We start from the raw sequence: 22147 nt of genomic DNA, 5'->3' as shown, positions 1-22147 counted from the left end.
TGTGATACCTATTTTCAAAGCAGGTGACAGGTCCTTAGCTTCAAACTATAGACCAATAAGCCTAACCTCCATAGTGGGAAAATTTATGGAATCAATAATTGCCGAGGCAGTTCGTAGCCACCTTGAAAAGCATAAATTAATCAATGAATCTCAGCATGGTTTTACAAAGGGGCATTCCTGCCTTACGAATTTGTTAACTTTTTTCACTAAGGTATTTGAGGAGGTAGATCATGGTAATGAATATGATATTGTGTACATGGACTTCAGTAAGGCTTTTGACAGGGTCCCACATCAGAGACTATTGAGGAAAATTAAGGCACATGGAATAGGAGGAGAAATTTTTTCCTGGATAGAGGCATGGTTGACAAATAGGCAGCAGAGAGTTTGCATAAATGGGGAGAAATCAGAGTGGGGAAGCGTCACGAGCGGTGTTCCACAGGGGTCAGTGTTGGGCCCCCTGCTGTTCACAATCTACATAAATGACATAGATGAGGGCATAAAGAGCGACATCAGCAAGTTTGCCGATGACACCAAAATAGGCCGTCGAATTCATTCTGACGAGGACATTAGAGCACTCCAGGAAGATTTGAGTAGACTGATGCAGTGGTCGGAGAAGTGGCAGATGCAGTTTAATATAGACAAATGCAAAGTTCTAAATGTTGGACAGGACAATAACCATGCCACATATAAACTAAATAATGTAGATCTTAATATTACGGATTGCGAAAAAGATTTAGGAGTACTGGTTAGCAGTAATCTGAAACCAAGACAACAGTGCATAAGTGTTTGCAATAAAGCTAATAGAATCCTTGGCTTTATATCAAGAAGCATAAATAATAGGAGTCCTCAGGTTGTTCTTCAACTCTATACATCCTTGGTTAGGCCTCATTTAGATTATGCTGCACAGTTTTGGTCACCGTATTACAGAATGGATATAAATGCTCTGGAAAATGTACAAAGGAGGATGACAAAGTTGATCCCATGTATCAGAAACCTTCCCTATGAGGATAGACTAAGGGCCTTGAATCTTCACTCTCTAGAAAGACGTAGAATTAGGGGGGATATGATTGAGGTGTATAAATGGAAGACAGGAATAAATAAAGGGGATGTAAATAGTGTGCTGAAAATATCTAGCCTAGACAGGACTCGCAGCAATGGTTTTAAGTTAGAAAAATTCAGATTCAGGAAGGATATAGGAAAGTACTGGTTTGGTAATAGAGTTGTGGATGAGTGGAACAAACTCCCAAGTACAGTTATAGAGGCCAGAACGTTGTGTAGCTTTAAAAATAGGTTGGATAAATACATGAGTGGGTGTGGGTGGGTGTGAGTTGGACCTGATTAGCTTGTGCTACCAGGACGGTTGCCGTGTTCCTCCCTTAAGTCAATGTGACCTGACCTGACTAGGTTGGGTGCATTGGCTTAAGCCGGAAGGAGACTTGGACCTGCCTCGCATGGGCCAGTAGGCCTTCTGCAGTGTTCCTTCGTTCTTATGTTCTTATAAATAAGCGTAGAGCTATCTTGTGTCTCCCAACACAGTTCCTAACATGCGCCAGAAACAGACCTCTCTGGAAAACTTTTTTGAGCGACGGGGGTCCAGTGGTTCTCAAGCTGGTCCTAGTGGCATTAAAAAACAAAGGAGGGAAGTAGCCCAGGATAAGGACTTGGTACCTGAAGTCTTTATGGAGTGGGATTCCCCTTCCAAACTCCTCCATCCTGTCCCCTCCTCACATCTTCCATACTTCACCATGTCTTCAGTAAAGGTAAGTGTGATGTTATTATCGTTTTATTCTTCATGTATCATTGTTTTCTATGTAGGGAAATGTATATTTCATTTTAAAAAGTTATTTTGTTTATTACTTTTGGATGTCTGAAACAGATTAATTGGATTTCCATTATTTCTTATGGGGAAAATTAATTCGGATAACGATAAAATCGGTTAAGGACAAGCTCTCTGAAACAGATTAATATCGTTAACTGAGGGTCCACTGTACCTGCACATAGAAAATAGGAAAGCCTAATTAATTCTCCGTAACTACTGTTTTGGCAGTGTTTTCTTAGGTATCCCTGTTATAGGGAGATACTCTTTAACCCTTTCAATGTCAGTCCTGTAGCACTAAGGCTTTGAAACCAGGGTTGGTCCTGTAGTTCTATACCATGAGCTCAGCACACTCAGATAAGCTGTGAGCAGTCATTTTGGGCCTAGAGATGAGAGAATGGGTATGTGCAGTAAGTGTGCACCATATAAAAAAAAAAATCCTGCAGCAAGCAGTGCATAATGGGGAAATTTTTTTTTTTTTTTTTTTAACCTTTTCAGGGTCGACAGGCCCTCTCCCAGACTTGTTCTCAGGGTCGAAAATTTTTCAAAAAAGAAAAAAAAAATTTTCCTATAGGTTAAACAAAAATTTTTTACCATCAATACTTACCGAGATATGGAGGCATGAAGTTGACAGAAAATGAACGGCATACGGTAACATCGCCGACTGCCGGTCACCCGGTTTTAGTTTATTTATTTTTTTTAGTGTTATTTTCTATTATTTTTTATTTTTTTTTTTCAAGTAACTTTTATGGCCTGTGAGACCAATATGAGCACTATTTTGTAAGTTTTTTCTCTTTATTTACTACACAATAACTGCACAAACCCTGTTGTCACTATATTGTTCATAATTATTGTTTACACACACAAACGATATAAAATGTTGTTTATTACTATTTTTCTATATTTTACATACACATATACAGTCACAGGGAATGTTTCTAGAAGCTCTGCAGCCTGTGCAACTCTTTGAAACATGGTGTCATGCACAGTGGTGTTTTACACTCCTCACACATAAAATGAGTGTCTCTGCGTTGTGGGCATTTTTTTGTATGTGCACAGATGTAACACCTCTTCTGAGCCTTTTTCTTGAAAGCAGTAGCAGGCAGTTTTACTAGGAAGTGATCACCATGCTTCAGACGAGAATGTAGTTGTTGATAATTTAGTGGGTGGTTTTCTATTGCAGGTGTATAACGAGATTTATTTCGTACGATGAAAGCGGGTGCGTGAATTATAAACATCTTCGGAGGCTTCTTACTTTATTTGCAAAGTCGTGGTGGGTACACAGGCTTGTGTGTTGTGCCCATGGCCCAGGAGGGCCATCCCACGAGAGGGAGAACTAGTAGGCCTTCTGTCTTGCTGCTAGGTCGCTGTGAGAGAATGAGAGAGTGTGGGCTCAGCATCCAACAGACCTGGAGCAGGCCCAGAGGGCAGCACCTTAGTGCTGCAAAATATGAACTAAGCTGGCAGACAGCATAGGCTGTCTGTGCAGACAGTACAGCTGTCTACATACGCTCGGCCACCTACCTCGCGTCCCGATGCGACAATACTGGTGGTAAAAAAAACTGTCTCTCTCTCGTAGGAACAGGGCATAGAACACAAAATGAAAAACATATACAGTGGACCCCCGCATAACGATCACCTCCGAATGCGACCAATTATGTAAGTGTATTTATGTAAGTGTGTTTGTACGTGTATGTTTGGGGGTCTGAAATGGACTAATCTACTTCACAATATTCCTTATGGGAACAAATTCGGTCAGTACTGGCACCTGAACATACTTCTGGAGTGAAAAAATATCGTTAACTGGGGGTCCACTGTATATACATATGGACATGGAAAAAAAAAAACTTCCTACAGGGAGGGAAGAAAAAAACATGTGGGGTGTGCTAAACATCGTGGTCAAAGGCAGTGAGCGTCGAAGGGCATCACTGCACGCCTTCCTGCGTCTGGACAGATACTGCAACACAGGAGACATCGCTGCAGCTGAGCTGTGACGTAACAGGTTACGGTCTCCTCTAGAACGGTGAAGCAGACATCGTAGGAGTCACTGCAGGTTTTCACTCGGCCTGGGGCACGACATGCTGGTGCCCTCGAGTGAGGCGTCGACAAAACTCGGCAACTGGGCAGGACTTCTGGCAAGCGACTCAGAAGGACACTTCTCGACACTTGTCTGACCTTTGGACGAAGACCTACTTCGACTAGTGGATGGTACCATTATGACCACCTCCTCCTGCTTCGCCTCACCTCACTACAGTATATAAGCCACATCTACGGCCCTATGCTGTACATTCTACAAGATTGATGGACTGAACACATCGACTCCAGGCTGAGGGACTGATTACCTCAAACTCCTCCTCTCCTTACGCCTTTCTGCTTTGTATCGGACTGATGAAGCCACTGTGTGGCGAAACGTTTCCTGAATAAAGATTCCCATATGTTGCATAAGTGTCTCAATCTTCAACTTGTCAGTTTTTCAAACCATTCATCACAACTGTCAGACACTGCAGCATCATGGGATCTTGTTACAAAGAATTCTTCAACACTTGTCCGACCTTTGGACGAAGACCTACTTCGACTAGTGGATGGTACCACTATGACCTCACCTCCTCCTGCTTCGCCTCACCTCACTACAGTATATAAGCCACGTCTATGGCCCTATGCTGTACATTCTACAAGATTGATGGACTGAACACATCGACTCCAGGCTGAGGGACTGATTACCTCAAACTCCTCCTCTCCTTACGCCTTTCTACTCTGTATCGGACTGATGAAGCCACTGTGTGGTGAAACGTTTCCTGAATAAAGATTCCCATATGTTGCATAAGTGTCTCAATCTTCATAACTTCCAGTGTACAAAATAATATCCAATACAAGACCACTGTAGTAATCACAAAGCACAAACAACTTTATACCAAAGCGTTTCCTCTTGCTTGGTATGTACTGCTTGAAAGAGAGTCTTCCTTTGAACAGAATCAAAGACTCGTCAATAACAAGCTTCCTGAAGTGATAAAAATACATATTGAATTTCTCTTTCAGATACATAAACACATTCCTAATCTTATATAACCTGTCATTTCTGTCAGGTCTGGTTTTGTCTGAGAGGCGAAGCATGTGTAATAGTAGCACAGATCGATTCACTCGCATTATATCACTGAAACCTGGGGTTGCAATCAGGCGGTCTGTTGACCAGTATGATTTCACAGTGTGCTTATACACATGTGGCATAAGCATTATTGTGGCAAAGAAAAGATACATCTCAGCCACAGTTTTCTCCTTCCACTGGTTTAGACGTGATTTTGGTGAAAGTATTGTGTTTGCCATGGTGTAATCGAAGTATCTGTTGCTTTCCCTGACAATAATTTCCATCAGGGGCTCTTCAAAGAATAACTCAAAACATTCCAGTTCACTGGCATTGTTCCCCAGTGTACAAGATGGCCGTATTCCACTTTGGCTTTCATCGAACTGGTGGAGATTTGGTACAAAATTGACAGCTTCCTGCCAATCCCAGGTGCGGTCTGCTGGTGGGTACTGGACATTGACAGGTGGTTGTGGTTGTGGAGTTTGTGGTTGTGGTTGTGGAGGCTGGTGTGGTGGGTGGGTGGGGGATGGTGGCCTTTATTGTCGATCAGCTGAGGCAGCGGCGTGGGTGGCAGCATGGCCCACTGATGGTCCCTCACGGCCGGCACCACCACTACCACCCCCATGCACATTTTCCATCCCAATTGCAACACAGTCATCTTCATTTTCACTGTCTGTTCCTGTTGTAAAGCCATGGGATGTACTCCAAGATGTACTCCTTCCCCTTGGAACAGCATATGGCACACTACCAGAGTGCATATATCATTGTATATACTGACACTTCACTGGAGAATATTCCACTTCACTGTCTCTACTGGAAGTGTTTTCAAGAGCTTAGTTCATATTCACTATCACTATCATCACCAATGCTCACATCTGAGTCTGGGATATGGGAAAATAGGAGTTTCCTCTTTGCTTCTGGTACAACTGAACGTGAACAAGATGACCCAGCAGCAGAGGTGGAAGGCTGAGGGTCGTCTGGGTTTTCCTCACTATTACCGGTATTATGGTCATTAGTTTCGGTCACAACTTCATCAAAACCTTGAAACTCATCTTCACTGGCACTTCCATCTGTATTAGAACTGTCACTGGGGAACAAAAGTGTCCCAATTCTCCGAGGAGGGAGGAGTTTCTTACCGCGAGGCATGGTGAACAAGGTCTACTAAAATGGCATTCCCACAATGCGCCACTGGGTCCCAGATTTTTTCTACCGCGCACACTGACCACACACTCATTCTCTCACATCTAGGCCTGCCAGCCTTTTCCCATGAGATTTGAAGGCACTAGAATTTATGCATACTAGTACGTCAGTAACCCTGGCACGTAAGCTGTACTAGTACGTCGGAAACCCTGCAAGGGTTAAAACAGTGACTTTGCGGTGTATTTTCATGTTTTTTATGGTTGTATTCATGGTTTATTGGTCTTGTTTGATAGAATGGAAGATGTATTACAGGAATAGAGATGATTTTGATTGGTTTCAGGACTGAAAGTAGCTGAAATTGAGCTCAAAGTAATGGAAATATTAAATTTTTGCCAATATTCCAGAGTACACAAATGACATCACTCATCCAATATGCATCCAATTGGCCAGTCTAATAAGCATTTAGGAATGCATTGACATTATTTATAAAATTATTACAATAATGCAGTAGTCTGCATAACAATAAATAATTTTTTTGTGTGAATAAAAATTCAAAATGGACATAACTATGGGGACATAACTAATGAACATAGGAAATGTTTTTTTAGTGCTAGGAATGTCTACATTGTTGATTCTGGATCCTATTTTTAAATTGGCAATTTTTTAATTTTGTATGAACTTGGCCAAATTACCAATTTCTGATAATTTTATTGGATAGTTGAAATAGGTAAATGGGTGGGTTCTTGTACTCAGTAGAATAGAAGGAATACTAGTGAAATAAGAATGAGTTTGGTTGACTGGAACAATGGAATTGGCCAAAAATGGGGCTCAAGGTAGGCAGAATCGTTGATGTGTAAATATTGCTGAGGCCACAAAGTTTGTGAGAGTGTAATTCTATAAATTTTTCATCAAATTTCGTACTTTTGGTTTCATTACCTTCAGAAAAAGATTATTTCGTAGGAAAAAATATATTTTTTTTAAATTCTTTGACACTGAGAGCAAGCTTAAGATCAGAGATCTCGACCCTGAGAGGGTTAAGGGATGTGATTTTTTCTCTAACTGTTGCTTAATTTTATGGAATATGATGCAGTGAGTTTATGTACAAATATTTTACCAGGTGTGTATGCAAGGGAGGTGCTGCATAAAAGATTGCAGTTTGGTCCTCTGCAAGCTGAGAGGGTACTTGCTGGCACCCAACAGACAGCTATTGAAGAAGAAATCACAGAGAGGTGAGTTCATTTTTTTCGTTAAGTGTGTTTTTCCTGTTTTCTAACTTTCAATCCCAGCTCTGTGTGGTGGAATAGAGGTGTGTTGTTACTTTCAATTTTTTGTGCACATTGTCTGTCTTTTGCCAAGACAGGGTGACCTGAAGAAGGAAACCAAATTCACCATCGCTCACTTCATAGCGGTCTTTACAGAAGTGTAGATTACATCGTAATTCATTGACACACTAACCTAATAGCCCTGCCCAAATTTCAGAAAACTTAATTCTGGCTTATCAATATCCCCTGAATTTCTTTGTGGATATTGCCATGTTCACAAGCCAACAGCACATCAGATCTAAAAAAAAAAAGTGCTTGTTTTCATGCATTTTGATCAAACATGCTCATAGAGGCTTGCTGGACACTTGAAACTTTACCTTGCATGTTTTCCACCCCTTCCTCACAAATCCTCTACACTTACTTTTCATTCATCTTATTTATGCAGTCCTTATTAGGGGTGTGCCAAAATATTAGTATCAGTGGGCACAGACTAATTTTGATGGTATTGGTATAGGTACTGGTGCCAGGATTGTTGGTTATCTAATTTTGATGGTATTGGTCTAAAACTTAGTATTTTGCACTGGTATTGTCAAAAACTTTGGTATTCCATCCCTAGTCATCATCAACCTATTGTCCCTTATCCTTTCTTAACCTTTCAACTGTGTCCAACATACAAGCATGCAACTGACAACTATATGTCCAATGTACTAGTATGCACAATTTTTCATTTCTTCAGATATGCTGCCTGTCAATATTTTTTACTTCATAGCAACTATTTGGGTCTTCCATAATCTATTCATACATTTTTAACCCTTTCACTGTCGAGACCCTTGCTCTCAGTGTCAAAGAATTAAAAAAAAAAAAACATTTTTTTCTTAGGAAATGATAGAGAATCTTTTCCGTTGGTAATTACACCAAAAGTATGAAATTTGGTGGAAAACTTAGGGAATTACGCTCTCGCAAAGTTAGCGGTCTCAGAGATATTTACACATTGGCGATTTTGCCCACTTTGAGCCCTATTTTAGGCCAATTCCATTGTTCCAGTTGACCAAACTCATAGCTATTTCACTAGAACTCCAGAAATTGGCAGTTTGGCCAATTTCAAAACAGGGTCTGGATTAAACAATGCAGACTGCTGCATTATTGTAATAATTGTATAAATAATGTCAACTCTTTCGTGACTATGTATTAGACTGCCCAGTTGGACACATATTGGATGGTAATGTCATTTGTTTACTTTTGAACATCGGCAAAAATCGAACATTTTTGCTATTTTGAGCTCAATTTCAAGGTATTTTTCATCGTGATATTAATCAAAATCATCTCTATTTCTGTAAAACATCTTCCATTCTATCGAGTGAGACCAAGAAAACACGAATACAACCATAAATACCATACGAAAATACCCTGCAAAGTCGCTGTTTTAAACTAAAAACATGCACTGCAAAAGTAGCATTCTGAAACTTAAAGAAAGACTAAATGAAAACACTTTACCTCATTTGTGACCTTTTTTAATGTATGCAGAGCCATATTGGAATTTTCATCTAATAAAATGCTAAGTGAAACTCAAAAAAGTGTAAAGGAGTGTATTAAAACTGGAACCTGAGTCGAGGTGGAAAGAGCTGTGAAGGCAGAATGCAAGAACTAGGTTTCATGTCACTTGGGAGGAAAAAACACAAGGGGATATGATCACGATATTCAAAATATTCAAGGTCATAAACAGGATAGACAAGGGATGTAACAAGAGCATGGGGTCATGGTCAAATATGCCACAGGGATGTCAGAAAAAAATACTTAATCCCAAGAATAATAACGAAATAGATTGAACTGAACAAAAACAATTCCACTGTGTCTATAGAGTGTTCATTTTCACTGAACTCCAATATAGAGGTTCAAAAACCTATATGATAATGCTAGTTGGTTGAGAGTTGAGAAACACCAGGAACTAAAGAAAGAGTCACACCTATAAAAATACGTATATCTAGAAGTGTATTATCTGCTAATACAGTCAGTATTATTTACCTCTGGTACTTCAATTTTAAACAATTATTCTCTTGTTTGGCTCAAAATTTCCTCAAAATTCATTGGCATTTAGAATCACTTGTTCACCCATTCAACCACTCAAACCCACCCACCCAGTTACTCGGTCATTTCTCAACTCTAGACCTGGCCTACCAAATTTTCCCTTGGAGCCTCCACAGTCTCTTATTAACTCTCATGAGCCTCTGCTTCCTGAAACTGGGAATATTACACCTCAGTTTTCTGATGATGACTCTAATGATTCTGTTAATATTACCAACTCTAGTGAGGATAGTGACACTTTTAGTACACAAGCAACTACTCAGAATTTCCCTCCTCCCCTTGACGAGTCCAGCAGGAATAGTGTGGATACCAAACATAAATTTACTTGCAGAGGTTCAGACTGCAGTACACGTGCGAAGTGCAAGAAATAATGGGGATTACAATTTTCCAACTTAATGTTCAACATTTCTTTAACAACCATTACCTTCTTGAAGTTGAACTACATAATTACAATCCTGATGTTATACTCTTGAATGAGACAGCTGCGGGAGTTGATCAACACATTAAATTAGTTAAATTAGGCTATGCATTTAGAAATATTCATGTTGATGAAGATAACATTCTTGCAATCGAACTGAAGACGTCTCATGGCCAACTATTGATAGGAACTGGATATTTTCCCCCTGAGACAACCATATATAGAGTCAATTCCTCTACATAGGATATTAAGCAGAAATATTCCAACAATTCTAGCGGGAGATTTTAATGCTCATCACCCTGCCCTCTTTAACTGTGGAGCTGGTAATCCACTGGGTGACTTGAAAGGAAAACAGCTATTTAATATCATGACAGCCAGAAACTTGTCATTTCAAGGCCCATTCTTTAAATCGTATATTGGTCCTCATCCAGGGACACCAGATATAGTCCTGACAAACAGAGACTGTGACCTCTTTCATTGTCGTATCTCTCCTGGTGGAAATGTAGGATCTGACCATATCCCTGTTATAATACAACTACAAACTTCTCCATTTAGAATACCTGTATCTCCTAAACCCAACCTCAACACCCTAAGATTTGACCCCTTCAGGGCATTTCTGGGTGAAGATGAAATTGTGTCATTGGAAAATCTACCTTCCACTGCAATTGAAGACGCGATCAGGTCCCTTCATAATCGAATAATTCATGCTACTAATGCAACTTACCAATTAGCTTCCACAAAGATCTACCAGCAATATAAACCTACGAGAGAAATTAGAGACAGTATGAGAAATTATCAAACAGAATGTCGAAGGCATCTTCAAACGCGGCAACCACCAGTAGCTACATTGTATAGATTGAGGCAAGAATTAATTAACATGATTAGTCATCATAAACGTGACTTATGGAAATTGCTAGTTCTAAAAGCTAATCAGTATAAACGAGAGCCTGCAAAATTTTGGAGTAAGATTCGGCAACTTTTAGGTGCAAAACACAAGGCTCCTACCTACCTAATTCATACCTTCACTGATGATGATGATGAAGAGGTTGAGATTAAACTTGATGATCCACAGGACCAGGCTAATTTGATGGGTGATGTAAGGGAGAAAATTCTCTCCCACAATAACAGTCGTCAATTTAATAATAATCACTATCAGTTGGTCAATGAATGGAGAGATGAGAACTTAGCTGATCTACAACCACTACCTACCATCGATACATCAACTCTTGAAGAGGCACACCTGCTTACTAGACCTATCACACTACTTGAGATGAGTCAAGTTATTGGAAGAATGCGAAATAGAGCCCCTGGTCTCTCTGGAATAACAATGAAACAAATAAAGTTTCTACCCAGAAATTGTAAACAGTCTTTAGTTAATATCTTTAATGCCATCTTGGCCTCCGGACATTTCCCAGTGGTTTTTAAGACTGCTAGGATGATCTTTCTTGCTAAACCCAATAAAAACATCCATCAACCAGAAAACTATAGACCTGTATCCTTACTTGAAGTCACTGGGAAAGTTCTTGAAAAGATCATTTCCAACAGAATGAACTACTATATGGAGTTTAACCACCTTTTTACTGAAAAACAGTTTGGCTTTAGGACACATAGAGGTACCCATCATGCAATAAATATTGTTTTTGATACTGTAGCGAGTCTGAAACATCAGGGCAATCTTGCCCTAACTGCCACCAGAGATGTTCATAAAGCTTTTGATAGCTTATGGCATGATGGTCTTATATACAAACTTATTGACCTACCTGACCATAACTGGACATTTCTCAGATTTATATATAACTTCTTAACTCAAAGAAAAATCATTCCTACCTTTCATGGCAAGTCAACAGAGCCTTTTATACCAACAGCTGGTGTCCCACAAGGTTCTTGTCTTAGTCCAATTCTATTCAACATTTATGTGAATGATCTTCCTCAACCAGAGTTTAATGATACAATTATAACACAATTTGCAGATGAGGTTATCCATGTCGTCTTGTCAACTCCTGTAACAGGAAAATACAAATATGAAAGAGTCATAGAAAAAATGAATATTGAACTTCGTCGAACATTCAGTTGGGAAAAGAAATGGAGAATTACGACTAACCCTGACAAAGTCCTGGTTAGCATGATAGGATGTTTTGCATCAACCATCGAAGATAAGGGGGGTATCTCCATCAGAGGTACACCTGTAGCCATTAGAAATCCTAACAAGATCTTGGGATATGAAATAGACAGGCTGCTCCACTCAACATCTCACGTCAATAAAAAGATCAACATAGCCAAAGCCGGTCTTAGCAGTCTCTTTAGATTTAATCAAGCCCCTTCACATGTCAAAAAACATCTGTATAAAATGATGATAAGACCTATACTCGAATACCCATGTGTCCCAATGTCGTTAACAACAAAGTCCAACATGTTGAAGTTGCAACGGGTCCAGAATAGAGCTCTCCGCTTTATTACGGGTACCAGGAGGAGAGACAGAGTCAAAATGGCAGATTTACACGTACAACAGGATATTACTGCCTTAAATGTATGCCTTGATACTCTGAAGAAGAGACAACTCTATGCAATGCAAGAACTCTACATACCAAATAGAGAACATCCTCTCCAAGTTGAAAATACCATTGACTATATCATTAAGACTCCTCCTCACAGGACCTAAAGAATGACTCTCCCACAGAGGGTGCGTCACTTCATCCATAAAGACGATTACCATCGACCAATGATCTTGAGCAACCTCCCTGCAGATGAAGATGATTGGGTAACACCAGAACCCTTCTATGTCTACTCAGAAAATTTTTGCCCCCAATTAGGGAGACATTTTGTATAACACTTCTACTTCTACATCTACTGTTATAAATATGCTACATTTACTATGGCAGGACACCACCTTGAAAGAAGCTAACGTGTCAAGTAATTCTTTACGAACTGTCCAGATTACCGCCTTGTCTTGTCGTTTAAATATTCGTTATGCAATCACAAAAAAAAAGCAATTGCAACTTGTATATATACTACCAATTCAGAGTCATGTACCTATGTATCTGTTATATCTATGTGACTCTGATCAGTTAGTATTATACCCCTTCAAGAATATTCTATTATTTCACATAAACTTTTTAAATTGCACCAAAGTGGTTGGGCCACTTACCTTTTATATCCTACCTCACTCCCCCCTCCCACCCTTTTCCAATATTTCTATCCTTACCCATCCTTCTTCCTTACCCATCTTACCAAAAACTCTGGTCATAAGAATCAAAAACCTATCTAATCTTTATTGTTGAATTTAAATATTTATGCCACCTCTTTTCGTTCCACAATTCTTTATTCAGCATTACAATTACTCCTTTAGCTCTCCTCTTATGTACACCTAACTTTATTTTTCTCTTCTGCAGGATGCATATGGTTTTAGGATTTATAAATATAGTAATAAAAGTAATAGTAGTAGTAGTAGTAGTAATAATAATAATAATAATAATAATAATAATAATAGTAATATTAAGGTAGTAGGTTGGTAGACAGCAACCGCCCAGGGAGGTACTACCGTCCTGCCAAGTGAGTGTAAAACGAAAGCCTGTAATTGTTTTACATGATGGTAGGATTGCTGGTGTCTTTTGTCTGTCTCATAAATATGCAAGATTACAGGTAAGTCTTGCTACTTCTACTTACACTTAGGTCACACTACACATACATGTACAAGCATATATATACACACCCCTCTGGGTTTTCTTCTATTTTCCTTCTAATTCTTGTTCTTGTTTATTTCCTCTTATCTCCATGGGGAAGTGGAATAGAATTCTTCCTCTGTAAGCCATGCGTGTCGTAAGAGGCGACTAAAATGCCGGGAGCAAGGGGCTAGTAACCCCTTCTCCTGTATATATTACTAAATTTAAAAGGAGAAACTTCAGTTTTTTCTTTTGGGCCACCCCACCTCAGTGGGATACGGCTGGTACGTTGAAAGAAGAAGATTAAGGTAGTAGGTTGGTAGACAGCAACCACCCAGGGAGGTACTACCGTCCTACCAAGTGAGTGTAAAATGTAAGCCTGTAATTGTTTTACATGATGGTAGGATTGCTGGTGTCTTTTTTTCTGTCTCATAAACATGCAAGGTTTCAGGTATGTCTTGCTACTTCTACTCACACTTAGGTCACACAACACATACATGTTTTTTTTTTTTTTTTTTCTTCCAACAAGTCAGCCGTCTCCCACCGAGGCAGGGTGACCCAAAAAAGAAAGAAAATCCCCAAAAAGAAAATACTTTCATCATCATTCAACACTTTCACCACACTCACACATTATCACTGTTTTTGCAGAGGTGCTCAGAATACAGCAGTTTAGAAGCATACACATATAAAGATACACAACATATCCCTCCAAACTGCCAATATCCCAAACCCCTCCTTTAAAGTGCAGGCATTGTACTTCCCATTTCCAGGACTCAAGTCCGACTATATGAAAATAACATACATGTACAAGCATATATATATATATACACCCCTCTGGGTTTTCTCCTGTTTTCTTTCTAGTTCATGTTCTTGTTTATTTCCTCTTATCTCCATGGGGAAGTGGAACAGAATTCTTCCTCCGTAAGCCATGTGTGTTGTAAAAGGCAACTAAAATGCCAGGAGCAAGGGGCTAGTAACCCCTTCTCCTGTATATATTACTAAATGTAAAAGGAGAAACTTTCGTTTTTTCCTTTTGGGCCACCCCGCCTTGGTGGGATACGGCCAGAGTGTTGAAAGAAAGAAAGAATAATAGTAATAACAATACTTTCCATTCAAGCTCTTCCACTACTTTTAACTTTGCATCACTCAGTGCTAAGACATCCATCTTCCTTTCATTAATAATAATAATTCTTAATTCTTTCTTAACATTAGATGGTATTTTAGATAGTGTGTGTAGTTCATGCTTAGTGGATGGAGGAAGCCTCTCCATCACCTCTCGTGCTGACTGGTCCACTTGACTTGAGTGTATCATTACAAATAAATACATACTGTGGAAGTGTTTCCTGGCTCTAAGGAGTCTTTCATGTCTATTCCCAAGAGATTTACACTTGGTATTAAAAATTACTGATATGAATGCATTCTTATTATTCAGTGTTATTATTATTCACTGATCCCTAGTATATAAAGGTTAATAGAAGTACAAGTGGTGATAAGTGCAGTATATATGTTATCATGCCATTTTTATCTCAGTTATATTTTGTTTTTATCAAATAGCAACAGGTATGCCAGGTTTCCTAACAAGAGTAAAAGATTTTTTAATTATTGTACAGAGTGACAGTATAACTGGAAACCTCCCTATCTGAATTATTCACCTTATTGAACTGATTCATTACAGACTTATCTCTATTCATCATTTCACTTTATGCACAGTTCATAGCTCTCCGGTGTGCCAGCTGCTTGTCATTCCTCTAACACATTCACTATGAACACACTTGACATCTCTTATGAAGTCAATTTTTTCCACTCTTGGTTTCAATTTATTCTTATTACTGTATTTTTATTTTTATAATTTTCAAATTTAAGATAAATAACTGTTTTGTGTGTGTTTAGCTATTCAGCTTTAGATTATTTTAGGAAGGTTAATATATTTTTGCATAGAATTTTGACTTTTTTTTTTATAAAAGCTACATTTTGGACTTAATTTACATTTAGGAATATTATAAAACAGATATTAATAATTTTTTGCTCTCAGCTTTTTATTTAATTTGAATTCATAGCAACATAATAATATTCATTGATTTATTATTAGCTAGCTTAGGTCATAGATGAATTTTTTGTTATACAGGTTTGGCATTGTTTTCAAGATAACACAAGAGGAAGGGGACTACTTACTTCTTGATACACAACAAGAAGAGCGCAGCAACTGGATGATTTTTGTGCGACCTGCAACGAGAAAGACTGAACAGAATTTGGTGGCATTCCAGTACAAAGGAGAAATATATTTTGCAACTATTAAAGTAAGTGTAAATCATTGTTATCTATCTCATTACAGTGAAACCTTGGTACGCAAACAACTACTCAAACAAAGCTCAACACTCAACCAAACAAACATGACCTGCCAGAACTTAACTGTAAACTATTTCGTGTTTCATAGCATTGTTTGGTGTTTTTTATATTATTTATATAAATAAGTTACCATGGGGCCTACGAAGATTAGTGATAACCAACCAACCAAAAAGAAAAATTAACTGTAAAGAATTTGTTCGATACTCGAATGGATCGACACTCAAACAGCCTTCTGGAATGACTTACATTTGAGTACTGAGGTTCTACTGTACTATTTTCATATTGTGTATTACGTAAAACATTGTCAAGACACAAATGCAGTATAATACATTCCTTTATTGACAATGTTTCACCCACACTGTGGGCTTTATTAATTCACAAACAGATCTGCATGGGGATGGGGTAGAGAGAGAGAGAGAATGCACATATACTTATAGAGCAAGTGTAGTGACATGAAGAGTCAGGTAAGTATGTTGAAACTGACTTCTTGGATAGATTAATGACAGGTTGGACAAATATATTGCCGAGAAGATGTTTGATTTAAAAAGAATCTGCCTAGCTTGTGTCAGTGGGTCTGCCACACTATCATCCCATACTATGACCTGCACTTGAGTGGGATAAAATAAAGGATTGCATTATACTGCATTTATGTTTTTATCCATCGTGTTTGGTATATATTTTTAAGTTTATGATAATGGCTTTTGTTCTGTTATATCAAGAGAAAAATTCAAGAGAAAGTATCATTTTTATGATACGTTCTCTTGAATTTTCTCTTACTATTTATAATACTGTATTTATTTTTTCTTAGCGTTAATGAAGAGTTACTCTTCAAGGCAGGCACCATGGTGCAGATGAAGGGCTCTTCATCCAAGGAATTGGAGGTACCCTTCCTTTCTTTGGATCAAACCTGATTACTGTATTCCATTCCCAGGTTCATTGCTTCTTGTTAATAATGATAATAGTCACCAAGGGCATGATTCAGAGGGCTACGAAGGGGTTTTTGAGGTGGACTGGGCATGTAGAGAAGATGGAGAGGAAGAGGATGTATAACTCTGGAGTGAAAAGTAGGAGGGTAAGGGGTCATTCCAGGAATAGTTGGAGGGAGGGGTAAAATAGACTTGAGTTTTAGGGGCTTGAGCATCCAGCAGGTTGTGAAGCACAGTTGACCCTTTCACTGACCATCACATGGAACTACGTCATTGAGGCCAATGTCCTTGATGTAGTTCTGTGTCATGAGCTTAGAGCACTCAGATAAGCTGTGAGTGGCAAATTTTGGCCTAGATATGAGAGAATGGGTCTGTGCAGTGAGTGTGCACAGAGTACATGATGGGAAAAACAACACTGACTATGTGTATGGTTTAAAATAGTGATTTTGAGGTGTTTTCTTGGATGCTCTTTATGGTTTTGACGTCTGTTTCTTGGTATTATTTGATAATATGGAACACATACTACTGAATTAAGAGATGATTTTGATTGCTTTCAGGACTGGAAGTAGCTTGCAATTTGAGAATGGGTAAGGCTCTCTTACACCCCTAGTTTGTCTCATGGGTTTTTAATGGGTTTGATTTAATTATTGGAACATTATAAACCATGGCCAATCATTCCTGGTTATATTTTATTATCTGAGAAATAGAGTAAATCTTTTGTTCTGTGATTAAAAATTCAAAATGGAAGGCAGGTGTTATATAGGAGAGGCCTGGGAATGGATTAATGAACAGAGGAAATGTTTTAGTGCCAGGAATGTCTACACTGTTTACTTTGGACTCAATTTTTAATTGGTATTTTTTAATTTTAATTGAACTTGGACAGTGGCATGCTGACAAAATTAGCTTTCCAGCACAGGCCAAGTCATATTACTTTTAAAACAGACTGTAGGTAAGAGCTCAAATCACAGTAGTTGTTGTTAGAGCCTCTCCAAGCTCATTGGGTATCTAGGTCAGTGGAAATGCATTTCCAAATTCTCATCCTAAATAGGTTACATTCAGTATACAGTTTTCTTTGAGATAGATTTAACTTCAGTTTATTTGTGCTTACTTTCAAGATCTCTCTTATCATTGACTTTGGTAAGTACCTTTAAAGGTCTGCCTGTAGACTTCAAATACTGATTATTTTGTTAGTATTTTTATACATATTAATTTATATTTTTTTTTTTTGTAATTTATTTCAGGAAATACCAGCACAATGTGAACTCAAAGTATGGTTTTCAAAGGACTATGCTGAAAGGATGGGAACAAGAATACTTGCTGGTAAAACTTTTCATTTTCTACATAATCATAATAATATATAGGTATATTTATGATTGTATATCTTTATACATATATGCTTCTAAGCTGTTGTATTCTGAGCACCTCTGCAAAAACAGTGATTATGTGTGAGTGAGGTGAAAGTGTTGAATGATGATGAAAGTATTTTCTTTTTGGGTCACCCTGTTTCGGTGGGAGACAGCCGACTTGTTAAAAAAAAAAAAAGTATCTATTTTCACTTCATTAATATTCGCCATAAAATGAAGTTTTGATAATATATTGGCTTTCTCCTGTACAGCTACCTGTGTGAGTTTGTGGAGGTATGCTCCAGCTCTTATGCTGGTCTTTTTAACTTTAGACTGACTGATGAGGAATAGCTTGGTTATATCTGCTTTCAAAGTCCTGTGTGGAGTTCACTCTCACTGTGTCATTCAGTTCTTTCCCCCTTTTTGCATCCTTGTGACTCGTATGGACTTTCCATCCACACCCTCTTTTTCTAAATTCTTCTCTTGCATAAAGCCTATTATTGTCCACCCAATCCATTCCCCATGGTATTTTTTGTCGTGATTATATCGGGTCATGTTCTTCCAGAAACGGGAGGCTTTCTTCATAATTAATTTTCCCAACTCAGCACCAGTCAGGATGTGCCCCTTTGAAATTTCTTGTGGTTCACTGTGTCTTGACTAGGTGAGGATTCCACAATGTTGCTGCATACTCACAAATATATCACGCACATGAGATAAAAATATTTTGAATACTGTTTAACTTTTTCTAGGTTCCTGAATGTCATTCTTATATTAGGTTCAACTTCAGCAATAATTTTTTAACCATTCCCCAAGTCTGTCCAGTTCTCCCAGCAGCCTTCCATCTTTTTTTAATTTGTATTTTTCTTTTCATTTTGTTATCTTTTGAAAACTAAGGAGTTTATTCCTTTTGGTAGGAATGTTATGAGGTTCAACACTGATCATTGTGGTGACTCCATTCTTCAATCCTTACTGCAACTCTGTTCCATATCATTCATGTAATCCTTTAACCATATCAGTACTGGTCTCATACTGGGCCTCCACAATTAGATAGGAAATATTACTGAAATAAGTAATGAAACTATATGTGTATATTGACTATAAGTCAAAGTTTATAAGATTTATGTCATCTTGCATATTCATGAGAAAAAGAAATAGCCAGTAATCCTGTCAGTGTGTGAAATGTTTAATAAGCTTCCATTTGATGTCCATATGAGAGGACAGTATTAGCTCCCTGGATGGTACATTAACTTGAATCACTTCTTTAATGCAGTGATAAATAAAAAATTATTGTATTGAGGAAATCAAATCACAGAATGAGTGAGGCTTGAACCCATGGCAAGTGAGTCTAAAACATGCAGGCCAGTGTGCTAACCACTGGACCATACTGGCATAAGTCATCCAGTTAGGTTGACCAACTTTGATTGACAGTCTGGTCTCATAGGCAATTGAAGCTTTTAAGATTTTTTTTTCACATAAATTCCCAGATTGTAATTATTCTCACTTGCACATGGTATCTAATAACTCCTTTGGTATGTGGACTGGTAAGCCAGTGGAAGGCCTCTGTCAGGTGACCAAAAGCTCCAACGACAGGTCATCATCTGACTAAGACCCACGTCAGGAAACACTTGATCTGTTTCCTGACAAACCTTACCTAACCTTTGGTATGTTATGAAGTTCCTCATTTACCTTGTCAAAGTGTTCTTCCTATCCATGTGTTAAATGGTGGGTTGTTTGTATTGACACTTAAGGAAGTTTTGACCTGGTTTTAGAGTTTTACTCTAAAGTTTCAATATTATTTGTCTTTTGAAATTAAATTTGCATTGCTTGTACTTTAATAATCTACTTCATTTTTTCTGTCTGTCCCATCTCCATACTGTGTAGTTTACTTCAAGTGCTACCATGTTTAGATTTTATTGTTTCAGTTATTTTAAGACTCATACAGTAGTACAGTACAGTATCATATTTAGCTCTAATATTACCCCATCTGTTTTTATATAAAAATCTTTATAGAAACGTTAGTCTACTGTCTTCCTGGTTTTTATTTTTTGTGTTTGTGTGTATGGTACTGTGTTAAGAGAGGAACAGCACATACAGTGCAGTGGGTACTGCCCTATAACTTCAAGTTTCATGACTCCTAACACATATGTAAAGTTAGTTAATGTTATTATTTATCTGTTTGCATTTAGAAAACTTGCTGCATTTTCTTTCCCAGTGATATTGAAGTTCAATTTTTTCAAAACATACTGCACAGGGTGTGATTTTGGATTTTATTCCTGCCGTATTGAATGGGTTAATTCCAGAGTTCGTTGATAGTTTTAGATCTTTTACTTTTATATTCCGCCATAAATAACAGTGATGCACATTGGTAACTGACATTCTGCATCGTTTAATCAGACTATATGTAAATTCTCAGAATGTTGTATATGTTTCCTTTGCCATTCTATACGTATAATAGTGCTGAGATTTTCTTCCATCTCAAATGCGATACCTTGATTCTAAAAGTACATATACTCAATACATGCTCCTTCTTACTTCAATAGATCAATTTATCAGTACAGTGGTCCCTCAATAATCGTCCGGCCTGAAAGTCGTATATTTCAGAAATAGTCCTGTTATTTCGTCTAAACATTGGCTCGCAAATGGTCCGTTAACTCGCTAATAGTCCTTCGTCTGGGACGCGTACTCACGCTCTGAGCCGCCTGGGCCTTCCCTTCCCAGCCAGTGTGCCATTGTTTACCAGTGAGCGACGGTCCCCTCATTTGCTCCAATAAAATATTTCATAATATTCCATTGATTTTAGTGCTTGCAAGTGCTAAATAAGCTACCATGGCTCCAAAGAAAGCTTCTAGTGCCAAGACTTTGGTAAAGAAGGTGACAAATACGATTGAATTTAAGAAAAACATCATTGAACAGTATGATAGTGGCGTACATGTGGGCAAACTGGCCAGGATGTATAACAAATCCCGTACAACCATATCTTCCATCATAGGAAAGGGGTAAATATGCTGACAAAAATGAGATCACCAGTACTTGAAGATGTTGAGAAGTTATTATTGGTGTGGATAAACGAGAAACAATTAGCAGGAGATAGTCTTATGACGTCGCTATTTGTGAAAAGGCTAGGCAGTTGCATGACGATTTGGTAAAGAAATTGCCTGCAACTAGTGGTGATGTGAGTGAATTTAAGGCCAGCAAAGGCTGGTTTGAGAGATTTAAGAAGCGTACTGGCATACACAGTGTGGTAAGGCATGGTGAGGCTGCCAGTTCTGACAACAAAGCGGCTGAAAAATCTTTCTTTCTTTCAACACACTGGCTGTATCCCACCAAGGCAGGGTGGCCCAAAAAGAAAAACGCAAGTTTCTCTTTTGAATTTAGTAATTTATATGGGAGAAGGGGTTACTAGCAGGAATTCAAGGAGTACATAGAGACTGAAGGACTGAAACCTGAACAAATGTTCAATTGTGACGAAACAGGCCTCTTTTGGAAGAAAATGCCAAAGAGGACCTACATTACTCGGGAAGAAAAGGCACTGCCAGGACACAAGCCTATGTAAGACAGGCTGACGCTAATGTTCTGTGCTAATGCTAGTGGGGATTTCAAAGTGAAGCCGTTACTAGTGTACCATTCTGAAAATCCCAGAGTGTTGAAGAAAAACAATGTTATGAAGAGTAAATTGTGTGTGTTTTGGAGATCTAATAGTAAGGCATGGGTCACAAGGGACATTTTCGTCGAGTGGTTCAATGAAGTGTTTGGCCCTAGTGTGAAGAATTACCTCCTGGAAAAGAAATTGGATCTTAAGTGCCTCCTAGTAATGGACAATGCACCTGCTCATCCTCCAAGCTTGGATGACCTAATTCTGAAGGAGTTTAGGTTCATCACAGTAAAGTTCTTGCCCCCGAATACCACGCCTCTCCTCCGGCCCATGGACCAGCAAGTCATTTCAAACTTAAAAAAACTACACCAAAGCAATGTTTGAAAGGTGCTTTAATGTGACCTCAGACACTCACTTGACCCTAAGAGATTTTTGGAAAGAACACTTCAGTATTCTCCATTGCATAAGCCTTATAGGTAAGTCT

General features: G+C 38.4%; 1 protein-coding gene across 8 annotated transcripts in view; it reads left to right on the top strand.

The window, feature by feature from the left end:
• Positions 1-22147, top strand: part of LOC128688365 (zinc finger protein PLAGL1) — an 85073-nt gene that overhangs the window by 53547 nt on the left and 9379 nt on the right. For 4 of the 8 annotated variants that reach the window (XM_070086680.1, XM_070086683.1, XM_070086682.1 and 1 more), the window contains 2 exons: positions 15582-15753; positions 17970-18048. In XM_070086680.1, the coding sequence (XP_069942781.1) occupies positions 15664-15753; positions 17970-18048 (169 nt within the window). In that variant the 5' untranslated portion in view covers positions 15582-15663. Of the gene's footprint in view, positions 1-7152; positions 7265-15581; positions 15754-17969; positions 18049-22147 lie in introns of all 8 variants that reach the window. The other 4 variants (XM_070086678.1, XM_070086679.1, XM_070086677.1 and 1 more) reach the window with 2 other exon arrangements.

This window comes from Cherax quadricarinatus, chromosome 19 (genome assembly GCF_038502225.1).
Source record: "Cherax quadricarinatus isolate ZL_2023a chromosome 19, ASM3850222v1, whole genome shotgun sequence".
In the NCBI taxonomy this organism is placed as follows: domain Eukaryota; kingdom Metazoa; phylum Arthropoda; class Malacostraca; order Decapoda; family Parastacidae; genus Cherax; species Cherax quadricarinatus.
The sequence above is the reverse complement of the archived record's forward strand: the minus strand, read 5'-3'. Positions and strand labels throughout refer to the sequence as shown.